At 38.0% G+C, this 14,261-nt stretch overlaps 1 protein-coding gene across 2 annotated transcripts in view; it reads left to right on the top strand.

Moving 5' to 3' along the window:
- The window catches only part of NCAPD3 (non-SMC condensin II complex subunit D3), a 60,019-nt gene that overhangs the window by 22,728 nt on the left and 23,030 nt on the right, over positions 1–14,261 (top strand). For both annotated transcript variants that reach the window (XM_077894230.1, XM_077894231.1), the window contains exons 14-20: positions 687–760; positions 1,290–1,424; positions 2,388–2,608; positions 8,329–8,520; positions 8,854–8,951; positions 9,046–9,161; positions 13,298–13,405. In XM_077894230.1, the coding sequence (XP_077750356.1) occupies positions 687–760; positions 1,290–1,424; positions 2,388–2,608; positions 8,329–8,520; positions 8,854–8,951; positions 9,046–9,161; positions 13,298–13,405 (944 nt within the window). The remainder of the gene's footprint in view (positions 1–686; positions 761–1,289; positions 1,425–2,387; positions 2,609–8,328; positions 8,521–8,853; positions 8,952–9,045; positions 9,162–13,297; positions 13,406–14,261) is intronic.

The raw sequence follows: 14,261 nt of genomic DNA, 5'->3' as shown, positions 1-14,261 counted from the left end.
TTTTATAAATTTTTATTTATTTATGATAGTCACACAGAGAGAGAGAGAGAGAGGCAGAGACACAGGCAGAGGGAGAAGCAGGCTCCATGCACTGGGAGCCCGACGTGGGATTTGATCCCGGGTCTCCAGGATCATGCCCCTGGGCCAAAGGCAGGCGCCAAACCGCTGCGCCACCCAGGGATCCCCACATCTTCCTATTTTAAAATGAATTATTAAATATTTTCACTGGAGATTTTTACCAGAAAAGCTCTTTGGAGTCCTCAGTGAGTTTTAATAGTGTAAAGGGGCATGTGATCAAAAAGTTTTAAAGCTGCTGTTATATATTTTTTAGTCTTTAAAAAAATTATGATTTAGATACTACTTTTTTGTAGCTAAACAAAATGGAAAAACTAAATTATTTGGAATTTTAGACATAGGAGCCAGGGTTAAAAACTGAACTTTTAATATTCCAGAATTTATGCCCTCTTAAAATTATACTCTTCTGCCCTTTGCATTATTTTGACTAGCTAATTATTTGACTTTTCTTCTTTTTCTACATTATTTCATACTCAGATTTCTCCAGATTTAAAACAAACTGATTAGCCAATATTTTAGAATATTTTCTCAGTACTGTGTGGTGAGATGTTAGATACTGTAAATACAGTTTTTTCTCAGACCATAATGATTCTTTGGCATTTCCTCAACAGTGAGATGTATCATGGCAATGCTGAAAAAGAGAATCAGGGATGAGAAGACCAATGTCAGGAAGTCTGCACTGCAGGTGTGAGTTCTTCTAAATAATCCTCAAATGTGCTCTGTTTTGCACTAAAAACTTGGAAATATTTTGTAAAAACCCCACCCATAGTCATTATTGAACTTGTTTTTCACTTTACATTTGTTCACTTTAATCCTGTTGTATATATAAATTACAGAGATGAACTAAAGGTTTGTCTCAGTTTCTTGCTGGGTTGTTGATTTCTTAAGAGTCACACATATTTTTATCGTTAATTTCTTTTTTTAGATTAGGAATTCTTAAACTGGGGAGCATGGATGGATTTTGATAGGGTGCACGTAACCCCTGAAATTGTAAATACTTGTTTATGTAAAACGTATATTAGATTTTTCTCCAGAGAGAGGACTTAGCTTTCATCAGATTCTGAAAAGGTGAGATGTATGTTTCCAGGTGGAGGGGATGGATCCATGACCTAAAAAATGTTAAGAACCGTAGACTTATTAAGTCTTATTTTTGTCTACGGTGTGTCTTATTGTTTTTGAAAAAGTCATCAATTCATGTTACATGCACCTTCTAGGTATTACTGAGTATTTTGAAACACTGCAACATCTCAGGGATGAAAGAAGAGCTATCACTTCTTCAGGACCAGAGCCGAGACCCTGCAGTATCTGTACGAAAGCAGGCCTTACAGTCTCTTACTGAACTTCTTATGGTGAGAGACAGTGCTTTTTTACCTCAAAAATAATTAAGCATATATAATTACCTATCACTGAATATTTATTTGACTACTGGAAATTCTACCAGGTGTACTGTAGGGCAATACAGTGTAAGACAAGAGGTATCTATCTTTCAATTACATATGAAAGATTATGTCTCATATAATTATGAACTAGTGCTAGAGAATGCTAGTGATTAGCCTTTTCTTGACTTTAGTTTAAATCTCACATAGAAATAAGAATTTTAAAATGAATTTAGTCAGGCCAGAGGCCTAGATTAAGTTTTGCATATTAAGACCTATTAAATGATACTGCCAAAAGAACAGGTCCACCGATCCCATATGTAATTTACTCCTGCCAAATATTTAGCTTTTGAAGAATTTTTAAAGCATGTTTATTTCTTCATTTCATCATAGAAAGCAATAAGCAATGCATACTTTGACTTCCTCTGACAATATCTATTCTAATTGCTCCTTGGAATAAATACTTGATCTTGAATTACAAAAAAGTGCTGATTTACTTAATAAATTTTTTTTTTAAATTTATTTATGATAGAGAGAGAGAGAGAGAGAGGCAGAGACATAGGCAGAGGGAGAAGCATGCTCCATGCACCGGGAGCCTGATGTGGGATTCGATCCCGGGTCTCCAGGATCGCACCCTGGGCCAAAGGCAGGCGCTAAACCGCTCTGCCACCCAGGGATCCCTGATTTACTTAATAATATGACTTCCTAAGTTTAAAATTTCAGTATGCACTAATAAATAGTAACTGGAAACTGAACTTTGTTTTAACATGTATTTCAAATGTTGCTTTTTTTTTTCACTTTGGTTTATTTGTACTTGTGTGTGTGACTATTGTTAGCGTATCTCAAAATATTGTTCACAGCCTCACTGATTTGTATTTAGATAGGTTTAGACTTCCTTATGACTTTTTAATGACTTCATGATGTTTATTTTCTAAGGCCCAACCTAGATGTGTCCAGATACAGAAAGCCTGGCTGACAGGGATCATCCCAGCTGTGATGGACTGTGAAAGCACGGTGCAGGAAAAAGCTCTGGAATGTCTTGACCAGCTCCTGTTACAGAACATTAAGCATTACAATAAATTCCATACTGGAGACAATAGCCAGGTGCTGGCTTGGGCACTTCTTACTCTCCTTAGTACAGAAAACCAGGAACTGAGGTATGTTAATTGTGTGATTTCTTTTCCATATAGAAAACCATAAAGGTTTTTTTAATTAATAAAATTTCTGTATTGCTCATAGAAAATTAGCTTTCTAAAATACTTAACATATATCAATTTTCTGTTTTTAGTCTTTTTTTTTTTTTTGACCCAATTCAAATCTCTCAGCATTTTTGAGGTGAGAGTTTTTTGTGAAGCTTTGATCACCTCCTTTGCTTTTCTCTGAGTGCCTAAATTAATGTCTAATGTAGTAGAAAGCACTGATGGGCATGATTTATTGCTAGTAACTTTCCACATATTAGTTTTTATGAAAGGTGGCTTCCTAGTTCTTCCAAATTAACCTTTTCCTAATCCTTATCAGATTGGTTGAATTAATGCCAGTGCAGTATTTTTTCCCATTTGATAGCATTTACTGAGCATACACTGCACAGTGAACACTATGGTGAGGGGTTAGCACCTGTTGTACTGATAAATTTTCATCTATACTGCATAATCTTACAATTAGCTTGTAAACGTTTACATTACCTTGGCTGATTTATTTTTTCTCATCATGTAAGAAACACTTCCCTATTTGTTTACATGTATTATGGAGGAATTCTCATACACTAGAAACATACTAGATTTTGTATTGTAAAATACTGTTCTGGGGCCTGGGCAAATCACCTGTAAAATGGTACTTACCAGAGCTTGTGGAGAAGACAATGAGAACTTACTGTTAAATGGGTATAAAGTTTCACTGTAGAGTGATGATGAAGTTCTGGAGATGGATGATTGCACAACAGTGTGCTCTCACTGAACTGTACACCTAAAAATCATTAAAATGGTGAATTTTGTTATGTAAATTTTGCCACAAGAAAAAAATATGTATTTGCCCAAAGTTAGGAAATATAGAATTAGGGTTTAAGTGTAAAAATGTTTTGGAATAGCTGTTGTAGAAAATGAGCTATGGCAGCATGCTCAAGTGCGATGGATTCATGAGCTCAGACTGTTTTGATCATAACATTAAGATGCTATATACCATTTTTCACTTTTATCCTTTCACAGAGTATAGAGTTTCCATAACCATATGATATTGAAGCAAATTGAATACAGAAGCAGTTATAATAATCTACCTGACTTCTGTTTAAGTCAGACCATAAAGAAATTTACAGAAGTAAAAAGTAATGACACTCTTTTCACCAAGTTTATTTTGTTTTGAGATTCTTTTGTAAAACAGTGCATTTATGTTAGCATAAATGGCTTATTGTTATTTTTAGATTAATAAATATTTTTAAACTTCTCAGTTTTAATTTCTGCACAGCAGGATATATATAGTCCACATAAACCAAAGGTCTTCAAGATGTTGCATAATTTTTTTTGTTCAAAAGTGCCCAGAGATGAAAAACTGTGAGAACCACTGAGCTTGGGAATCAGTTTTTCAAAAAGGATTATTAAGAAAAGTAAGGTCTGGTGGAATAGAGTTCTATAAACATTTGTAAACAAAATCTTGTGGTATATTCTTTAATAAACAAAGTAGAACATCAAGAAGAGAGACTTCACCGATCAGATGACTTTTGAATTTGAATCTTGAAGGTTAATAAGGACATAAAGGAGCATGTCCATGGGAGATAAAAAGCCAGTGCAAAGCCATGGAAGCGTAAGCAGTATGTCTCATTCAGGACCCATAGGGATTCACTGTGGGCGGGGAAACGGTGCTCCTTGGACTGTACATAAAGTGAAACGAGATGTTAAGAAGGGCCTACACATACTGCAGAGTTGTAACATTGCATACCAAGGAGTTTGACTTCAGATTGAAAACAGAGTGGGAGGGGGAGACTGCTGATGAATTTAAAGTGGACAGGTAATAAAGGATCTTATATTTTAAGAGTATTAATCTTGAAAATAAAACATCCAGTTATTTTATCAGCAAAATGGGTTTATACAAGAATGGCATAGCTGTGAAAAACCACAGGCAAGTCTGGAGATCAAAGGAGAAGAACTGTTAGTTTTTAGAGAAAAGGATGTCGTTGGGAGGGGCTAGTTTGAAGGAAAGCCCATTGAAAGAAAGAGTTCAGGGTGATGATGATTTCTCAATGTCTGAGTTGTGACAGACTCTCCATTGGCTGGGCTGTCCCCAGGCTAGGAGGAATCCTTCCTCTTGCTGGAGTGGTCAAGTCCGCTTGTTCCTCTTGGAAATAGAGTACACCTGCCCCCTTCCTGGTGGGTCTGCAGTTGATGAGTGGTGGTAGGCGTGAGGGCTCCCCCTGTTAGCCTCTCAGCTTCACTTTGAGTTTCACAAGACGTGTAGCAAAGGGACTTGTGCTTGGTGACCAGGAGATAACAGGAATCTAAGAAAACAGGCCACCACTGAAATGATTTAAGTTAAAGATGATGAGGGCCAGCATCAAGGAGAAGGCAGTAGACATGAAGAAATTAAGTATGTTTAAAGATGTAATAAGTGGAAGTATAGAATTGGTGAAGGTTTGATTTGAGGGTTGAAAGGACTCGGTGCACTTCCTCTACTCAAGCTCACAGTCTAGTGGAAAGAGACAAAATAAAACTCACAATTTTAGTAGAAAGTGAGTTTTAGGAGCTAAGAGGGATGGCATAGAGCAGTTTGGTGATTTTTTTTTTTTTAACTTTTTTTTAGCTTGAATTGCCTTCCTGTTGATGGTGGCAAGAGCTGAATTATTCCCAGAGGTGGAATAAGTAGAAATTAACCAGGCAACCATACTAGTGAGAGTTTCCAGACAAAATAGCAATGCAAAGGCTTAAGAGGCCTGAAGCTTCGATGATTCTATCCAAAATAACTAGTCAGTGGGATTTCCATTGAGTTAGGTATGGCAAGCAAAGGCAAGGCAGGTTTCTGAACAGGAAGGGCAGGAGATGGAAGCCCAATTTAAATGTCTGCACAGCAAAGGAAACAATCAACAAAACTAAAAGCCAGTCTATGGAATGGGAGAAGATATTTGTAAATGACATACCATGTAAAAGGGTTAGTATCCAAAATCTGTAAACAACTTATCAAACTCAACAGCCAAGAACAAATAACCCAGTTAAGAAATGGGAGGGAGACATAAAGACATTTTTCCAAAGAAGACATCAAGATGGCTAACAGACATATTAAAAGGTGCTCAACATCTCTCAGTAACAGGGAAATACAAATCAAAACCACAGTGAGATACCACTTCACACCTGTCAGAATAGCTAAAATTAACAACTCAGGAAACAACAGATGTTGGCGAGAATGTAGAGAAAGGAATGCAAACTGGACCACCCCCTCTGGAAAATAGTGTGGAGGTTCCTCAAAAAGTTGAAAATAAAGCTACCCTATGGAAGAGGATACAAAAATACTGATTTGAAGGGGCATATGCACTCCAATGTTTATAGCATTATCAACAATAGCCAAATTATGGAAAGAACCCAAATGTCATCAGCTGATGAATGGATAAAATAAGATGTGGTCAGGGCACCTGGGTGGCTCACTTACCTGCCTTTGGCTTAGGTCATGATCCTGGAGTCCTGGGATCAAGCCCTGCATCAGGTTCTCTGCTTAGTGGGGAGCCTGCTTCTCCTTCTCCCTCTGCCCGCTGCTCCCCCTGCTTGTGCTCTCTCTCTAATACATAAAGAAAACCCTTAAAAAAAAAATATGGTCTACACACACACACGCACACAAATATTACTTCTTGATCAAAAAGCATGAAATCTTGCCATTTGCAATGATGTGGTTGAAACTAGAAGGTATTATGGTAGGCAAAATAAGTCAGAGAAACACAAATATATGATTCCACTCGTGGAATTTAAGAAACAACATGAACATAGGGGAAGAGAAGGAAAAATAAGACTAAAACAGGGAGGCGAACCATCAGAGACTCTTAAAGAGAACAAATGGAAGATTGTTAAGGGTGGTAGGTGGATGACGTGATGAGCATTAGGAAGGCCACTTGTGGGATCACTGGGTGGCGCAGTGGTTTGGCGCCTGCCTTTGGCCCAGAGCGCGATCCTGGGGACCCGGGATCGAATCCCATGTCGGGCTCCCGGTGCATGGAGCCTGCTTCTCCCTCTGCCTGTGTCTCTGCCTCTCTCTCTCTCTGTGTGTGACTATCATAAATAATAAATAAAAATTTAAAAAAAATAAAGGAAGGCCACTTGTTGGGATGAGCATTGAATATTATATGTGAGTGATGAGTCACTAGATTTTACTCCTGAAGGCAATGCTACACTATATATTAACTAACTTGAATTTAAATTAAAAAAAAAAATGTGTACTTGAAGTGCTTTGTCATGTCTGAGTGGAGAACTTTTGGTAATGAACGAGATCACTGAGGGTTCAGTTTATAGACAAGAGGACTAAGAGTAGAACTTTTCAAAATCAGCCATTAGAGTGATTTGAAGAAAAGGAATTCGTGAAGGGAAAAGAAAAGATCAACAAGTAGACAGAGTATGAGGGCAGAGAGAGTGATCGGTAATGTCTGGCCAAGGTCATGGAAAATGGGGACTGAACGTAGTCCATTAGTCTTGATTCTAGGATAGAGGTCAGCGGTGCTGTACAAAAGAACCAGGTTAGTGTCTGGAAAATAATTCTGACTTACTAGGATTGGCTTGTGATTAACAACAGTTGGGCTAGTTGAGGGGTAAGGTAATTGAGGGAGGCTTTTTGGGAACTGTTCAGCTGATCTGGAGGAGTGTAGGTTGTCAGAAGAGCCAAATTTGAGGTTTCAAAACTGGGAATTCAGAGGATTTTTTTTTCCCCATTCTGTTTATTTCTTATAGTAAACATTACTTAATGTTTTGTGTGATTCTTCTTAATAAATTTTAAAATATTTGCTGATTGCTTGTATGTTGGTTTTGGACCATAATCAGGTATGAATTATGAGTTACCTACATTAAAACTCCTGATATTTATAGATTTTTAATCAATAGCTAATAGATTAAAATCATTAACTTATATGGATATGCTTATTGTATGTAGATGTGTTATAGTTGCTTTCTGCAAGCTTTGAGAATTCCTTTTATTTTCACTTAATGAGAAAGTCTTGGTGTGTGACTGTGTGAGTGTATGTGTGTGTTCCTAGCAGTTAAGGAAAAATTAATTGGAGGAAGAAGCTTAGATAAGTGATACTGCATTTTTCTCTTTAGTCATGTGATCTCATTCAGTGCTATGGGAAGAAGTCAAATAGCTTAAAACAATGACATAACACCAACACTTTATTACACCAGAAGCATTTTTTGTTTTATTTTTAAAGGGTTTGAAATATGTATCTCTGAGTGGTATTGGTGGGTTATGGCAAAGTTTAGCTTGTTTAATATCACCATATTTAAATGCTAGAATGTCATTTCTCTCCAGTTCTTCCATTGAAAAAATAGCCACGTCTACACTTTTTGTCCGTAAAACCCTGTAAACTCTTGATATATTTGTTATTGGTAACCCATCCCTTGTGTTTGTAAGCAATTTTGGAGGGAATGAGGATAAGGAGGGTCTCGAATTATGAAATTTTAGTCTTTGCTTTAAAAATATATTTTATAAGGAGAGAAATAAGTGTATCTTATTCTGTATAATAATAAAAACTTTGAAGATATCTAATTTGGTATCAAATATATCACTAGCCAGGAACTTCTGCATAGATGTTTGATGTGCCAGAGGAATCCTGGAGCAGCAGTTGATAACCTTTCACTGAGGGCTGTTTTGAACAGTGTTGTGTATTTACAATTACAGTTCTGCTTTCCCATCTTTTTTTCAGCCGCTATTTAAATAAGGCTTTTCATATCTGGTCCAAGAAGGAGAAATTCTCATCCAGTTTTATAAACCATGTAATATCCTTCACTGACACGGAACATTCTGCACCGGCCTGGATGCTGCTCTCCAAAATTGCTTGCTCATCACCCAAGCTGGACTACACCAAAATAATAGCGTCCTGGGACAAACTCAGCAGGTGTGTATGCTTATGATGTACCTGCTGATAGACACCAGAGGTTCTTGGAAGCAAAGCTCGTGTCTTAAGGCTGTTTCATAGCTATTCAGCTATTCATATACACAGATCTTTTCTTTAAATTCTGGTATAAAAACAAACATGAAAAAATAAGAATCCATTTTAAGCTTTCAGTTTACCTTTTGTGCCAGTAAATTAAGTGCTATAGTGTTTCTACAAGTTGACTCCTAAATTTGCTACCCTACATTCTTCCAATACTAACAGTCCAGAGACAGTTTTGTTGGCATCAGTGTATATTTTGGCTCTATATTGATATTCTTTGTGCCCTTTTCCTAGTCAACAGAATCCCAATTCAAACACCTTAGGACATATTCTGTGTGTTATTGGACATATTGCAAAGCATCTTCCTAAGAGCACCCGGGACAAGGTGACTGGTGAGTGTCTATTGGAGAATCTTGAAAAGGCTTTTCTTATCACTTTATATATATTTTAAGCAGTTAAATTTAGAGGGTTTTGACTTTCTTTTAGATGTGATCAAGTGTAAGCTGAATGGATTCCAGTGGTCTCTAGAGTTGATCAGTGCAGCTGTTGATACTTTGCAAAGACTCTGTAGAGCATCTGCAGAGACACCTGTGGAAGAACAGGTATACTACAGACTCTCTGGATATGTTTGTTGTCTATTTGTACCTACACATATTACTCTGTTTTGAAGTTTGAGGCGTCTTCTTTTGTGGAGAAACTATAGGAATAGGTAGTCCCCAAAGCTGATGCTGCAAGGAAACACTCATGTGACAAGCAGTTGACATTCCCTGAGAAAATCTTGGCTGCTAATGACACAGGGTTTTCTCAGGAAGTCACTACCATGGTTCCTGGTACAAGTGCCTCCTAGGAAATTATTTCTGATCATTTGAGAGGTCATATTCCTGGAAAAAACCTGTTCTGTTAGTATAAGGCTATATTACGCCAATACCTCTTCCTCTACCCTGTCCCCAAAGTCTGTAGCTCATATTTCCTGTAGAGCATACACACAGATCCAAACCAGGGTTTTGTGTGAGACAGTGTTACTTTGTCTTTCTAAAAGGTATCCATTATCGGTTTCTCTAATAAGTTATTTTATTGCCATGTATTATGTTTTTATCATGAAATATACTCCTAGTAAATGCTAATCATAATGAAAAGTTAACTGGGGTTACTAATAATGATTCTAGAAGTCAAAAGTTAAATTAAGTAACTGCTGGAATATCTTTTAAGTTTCCCAGAATAAAAATATTTTTGCTTTATTCAGCTACATTCTTAAGCTTCCTTTTCTTATATAAGTTCCTTAAAGAAAGTCCTTCCTTGATAAGTTACATCTTCTATTTGTAGTAACAGATATAATAAGAAAGGATATTATAACTTTTTTTGCTTAGGACTTAAAACAGGTTGAAATGTACCTAACTAAAAATGCCCAGCTCTTTCCATATAAATGGTGTCTGGTGTTTTCCTGGCATGTACCTTTTGGCTCATCTGGTAAAAGGGATACTTGCTTTGTTTGATTTCTCTAGCTGTTTATCTCTTGATCCAAGAAAAACCTTTAAATAAGGAACATTACCTAAGTAGGGAGCATATTTGAAAAGCAGAAAACAGGTCAAAACAAAACAAAAAGCTGGTCATAAGGTAAGAATGAGGTAGGAAAAAGCAGGGAGAAATATTTATGGCAAATTATGAAACTATGATCCTGCATGCCTCTGTGGCACACAGCTGAGTAATGGCAGAGCTATGCCTGGAACTAAAGCCTCTCACTGCTTTCCCAATCTTTTTCTTCACCAGCATTGGCTAGAGGAAGAGTGATGTATAATACTGGGGATGTTGGGGCCTTAAGCCACTGGCTACTCACTAATGCCCACACTTATTAGCACAGTAACTTATAGCATTGTTAGAGTCTGAGGAAGACCGTTATCCTCACATTTAAAAATTGAGAACTAGAAGAGAGATTACTACCACGTTAGAGAAAAGGCCACGATTGTAGCTTTGCCAACACCAGTTCCCTTAGAGGTAGACAATGGACTGAGGCCCTGAGATTTTCCAGAACCTTAGGATATTTTAAATTCATATGACCTATTGTTTTCCCCTAAGCATTCTTCTCTTTTTTTTTTTTTTCTGTGTAAGTGAATGTTCTGTATTTTACTGAGAAATAGAAATTGCCCAAAGAATAGATCATCAGAGCCTAGCTAGTTCAAAGCATTATATATGAAAAGATGTAGGTTTGGGGGCATCATTGCTATCTATAGGCTTCTTACCAGTTAATAGTGTTTTGTGGCTATCACTGGAAACAGTCTGCGAGATCTTGGACTGTATTGATAGAAGTAGTGTCTACGATAAGAGGGGTGATGGTTGTCCTCTTTGTACAGGTGAAATCTAAGTTAGCATGTTCTAATTTAACTTGAGTGGCAACTCCTCAGAGAAATGTTGATAAAATTGAATATATCAATGAGAGAGCAATTTGGTGAGGCAATGGCAAAGGAGGTTGTATAAGGAGCAGCTGAAGGGCCTGGGTATTTAGCTGGTGAAGGGAAGAATTATGTGGGTTAGGCTGCCTAGCTAAGTTCAAATATATGAAGGACCTTAAGATGAAAGAAGAATTAGATTTATTTGGCATCACAGAGAACTGATTTGGACCAATGAGCAGAAACTGCAAGGAGACAAATTTTGGCCAACTGAAAAACTGTGCTGAGGTCTGCCTAAAATGGAAGAACTTGCCTCAAAATACATCCTAAGTCATTGGAGTTGTTCACAGAAGAAGATGAACAACTTATGACATGAGTCCCTGTGTGGAGAGAATCCCAGGATTAGATGGCCGTGATGGATCTCTCCCAGATTCTGTGATTTCAAAAGTTCTAGGCCAACTACCCAGCCTAGGTCTAGGGTTGAGGTCACACACAAGTTAATAACCTTTGTATTCTTGCCAGGATTGAGTGTATGGATTTCAGAAGTTCTCTTGGACACGTCACAGCCCAGACTGTGCAGTCTATTAAAATAAGTGCAATAATTCTTTAAAAAGTAATAAAGACCATCATTTTGAAACATTTTAGCCAAGTCATACTAAAAAACATTTGGATCATAGAGATAGTTGCTACAGTGCAGTAAACATTGAGCATTGTTGAGCAACATTTTGTGGTAGTGCTGCTGGGCGGTGAGGTGGTGGTTAAAACAGAGTCCCTTCTTAAGGGACCCACAGCATAAGAGGGCAGACACACATGGAAACAGGTGATTTCAACATAGTGTAATCATTCCTGGGGTGCCCAGGTGGCCCGGTTGTTTGAATGTCCCAACTTTTGATTTCAGCTCAGGTCACAATCTCAGGATTGAGATTGAGCCCTCTATACTAAGTATGGAGTCTGCTTGTCCCTCTCCTACTCCCCTCCCCCCACTTGCTTTCTTTCTCTCTCTAAAATAAGTAAATAAAATCTTTAAAAAATAATAATAATAGAATAATCACTCCTAAAATAGAAATGTGCATAGGGTAACACAGAAGACTTGGGGTGGAGCCATTTAGCTCAATCTGGGTATTTTGGTCTGGCCTTCTAGAGAAAATGTAGTCAAAAAGTTGTAGAATGTGGGATCCCTGGGTGGCGCAGCGGTTTGGCGCCTGCCTTTGGCCCAGGGCGCGATCCTGGAGACCCGGGATCGAATCCCACGTCGGGCTCCCGGTGCATGGAGCCTGCTTCTCCCTCTGCCTATGTCTCTGCCTCTCTCTCTCTCTCTCTCTGTGTGTGACTATCATAAATAAATAAAAATTTATAAAAAAAAAAAAAAAGTTGTAGAATGTGACAGCGCTCCCTCGGCTGGCATGGAAGTGTTGTGTGCTACAGATGGTGACCACTTGAGGTTATTTTAACTAATAAGAGACACTGAAAACTTGCTTTTAATGAATACATTTCAAAATGAGAACAACTGTCCTTTTTTATTCTATATCTTTTTTTTTTTTTTTAAGGATTTTTATTTATTCATGAGAGACCGAGAGAGAGAGAGAGAAGGGCTGAGACACAGGCAGAGGGAGAAGCAGGCTCCACGCAGGGAGCCCGACATGGGACTCCAGGATCATACCCTGGGCTGAAGGCAGCACTAAACCACTGAGTCACCCGCTGCCCTATTGTATATCTTTTTGTCTTTTTATTTTTTTATTGTATTTTTTTTATGTCTTTTTAAAATAGGCTGTTTGCTCTAGTAGTTAATTCGCCATCTACATATGCTAGAAGAATTGTGATGTTTCTCTCTATTAATGAAGGAGCAGCACTATTACAGATCTCTTATCAGGGCACTACATCTTCTCAGATACTTGCTTTTTGTTCTAAAAGGGCACAGGGGGCAGCCCCCGTGGCGCAGCGGTTTAGTGCCGCCTGCAGCCCAGGGCGTGATCCTGGGGACCCGGGATCGAGTCCCACGTCAGGCTTCCTGTATGGAGCCTGCTTCTCCCTTTGCCTGTGTCTCAGCCCTTCTCTCTCTGTCTCTATGAATAAATAAAATCTTTAAAAAAATAAAAAATAAAAATAAAAGGGTACAGGGAGAAAGAAAGATATTGTGTGTGTGTGTGTGTGTGTGTGTATACTGCTTGTAAATTCTGCTTAGTTTTTCTAGCCAGATTGCTAAAAGAGCAAAGATCCAAAAGCATAATGGCTAGGGCTTCTCACGGCTTGTGGCTTATGCCTTTTGGAAACCTTAGTTTCTTCTGAGAAAATTGCTTCGTGGGTAGTCTAGTAGATGTATAGATCCTTCAGAGATTACCTTTGATTTACCACAGGAATTACTAAAGCAGGTGTGCGGGGATGTCCTCTCCACCTGTGTGCAGTCCCTCTCTGACATAGTTCTGAAGCAAAGTGGACCCGGGAATATGGATGAAGACCTGTTTGTAAGTAATTACTTTTTTTTAAACATTGTTTTCCTTTACATCGTTGGGGGTTTCCTAAAGATGACTTTCTCATGTGCGTTTTTAATACTATTAGCAAGAAAAGAATTTTCCTAGCCTAGGACTTACCTTTTTTTTTTTTTTTTTTTTTTAAATTTCTGTGTTGATGACCTTTTCATTTCTCTCTCATGTACTTATTCTCTGGGGGAAAAACTTGATGGGATAGGCCTCATTCAGTTAGAGTCTATAAGGTACCTGATCCAATAGGGAAAACAGTATGTTTTATGAGATAATAGGGTGAGAAACTAATCAAGGGAGTATGCTCTTTGTTCTTTTGGGTTGTTTGATGTATTTTTAAATTATAATGTGTCTGCTAAGCTGTTTGAATATCAGATTGTAAACTAGGGAATAGTGCTGAATAGTTCTGAAGTGTTGTCTGTAATACAGTGAATATTTGAAAGCTCCAGATGAGCTTGAAGCGGCAATACTGTAGTATATGGCACCCTGCTTTAGAGACTGTCAGTGCTGTTGATTCCTGTGGGCCAGTAAATGTGGAGTCATTTTCCTAATTCGAGTGGCTGAGCCTCAACAAAACATGCTGTAGCAATTCTGACTCCCAACATCTGACACTCAGTAAAGAAAATAACAAGCTACTTTTTGATGCCCTTCAGTAGAGGCCATCATTTTGCCAGAATTGGCCATTTTCCTCATCTATTTGAAAATTAGTAGAACACCTTTCCTCTACTCTCTACTTTGCCACCTCACACTAGTACCTAGAGGCTGAGGACCATATTTAGAGTTGTGAGAAGAGACGATTTGTGCTGAGACAGTAATATGCACACTTCAGTAATAAAAATAT

This window comes from Canis aureus, chromosome 3 (genome assembly GCF_053574225.1).
Source record: "Canis aureus isolate CA01 chromosome 3, VMU_Caureus_v.1.0, whole genome shotgun sequence".
In the NCBI taxonomy this organism is placed as follows: Eukaryota; Metazoa; Chordata; class Mammalia; order Carnivora; family Canidae; genus Canis; species Canis aureus.
The sequence above is the reverse complement of the archived record's forward strand: the minus strand, read 5'-3'. Positions and strand labels throughout refer to the sequence as shown.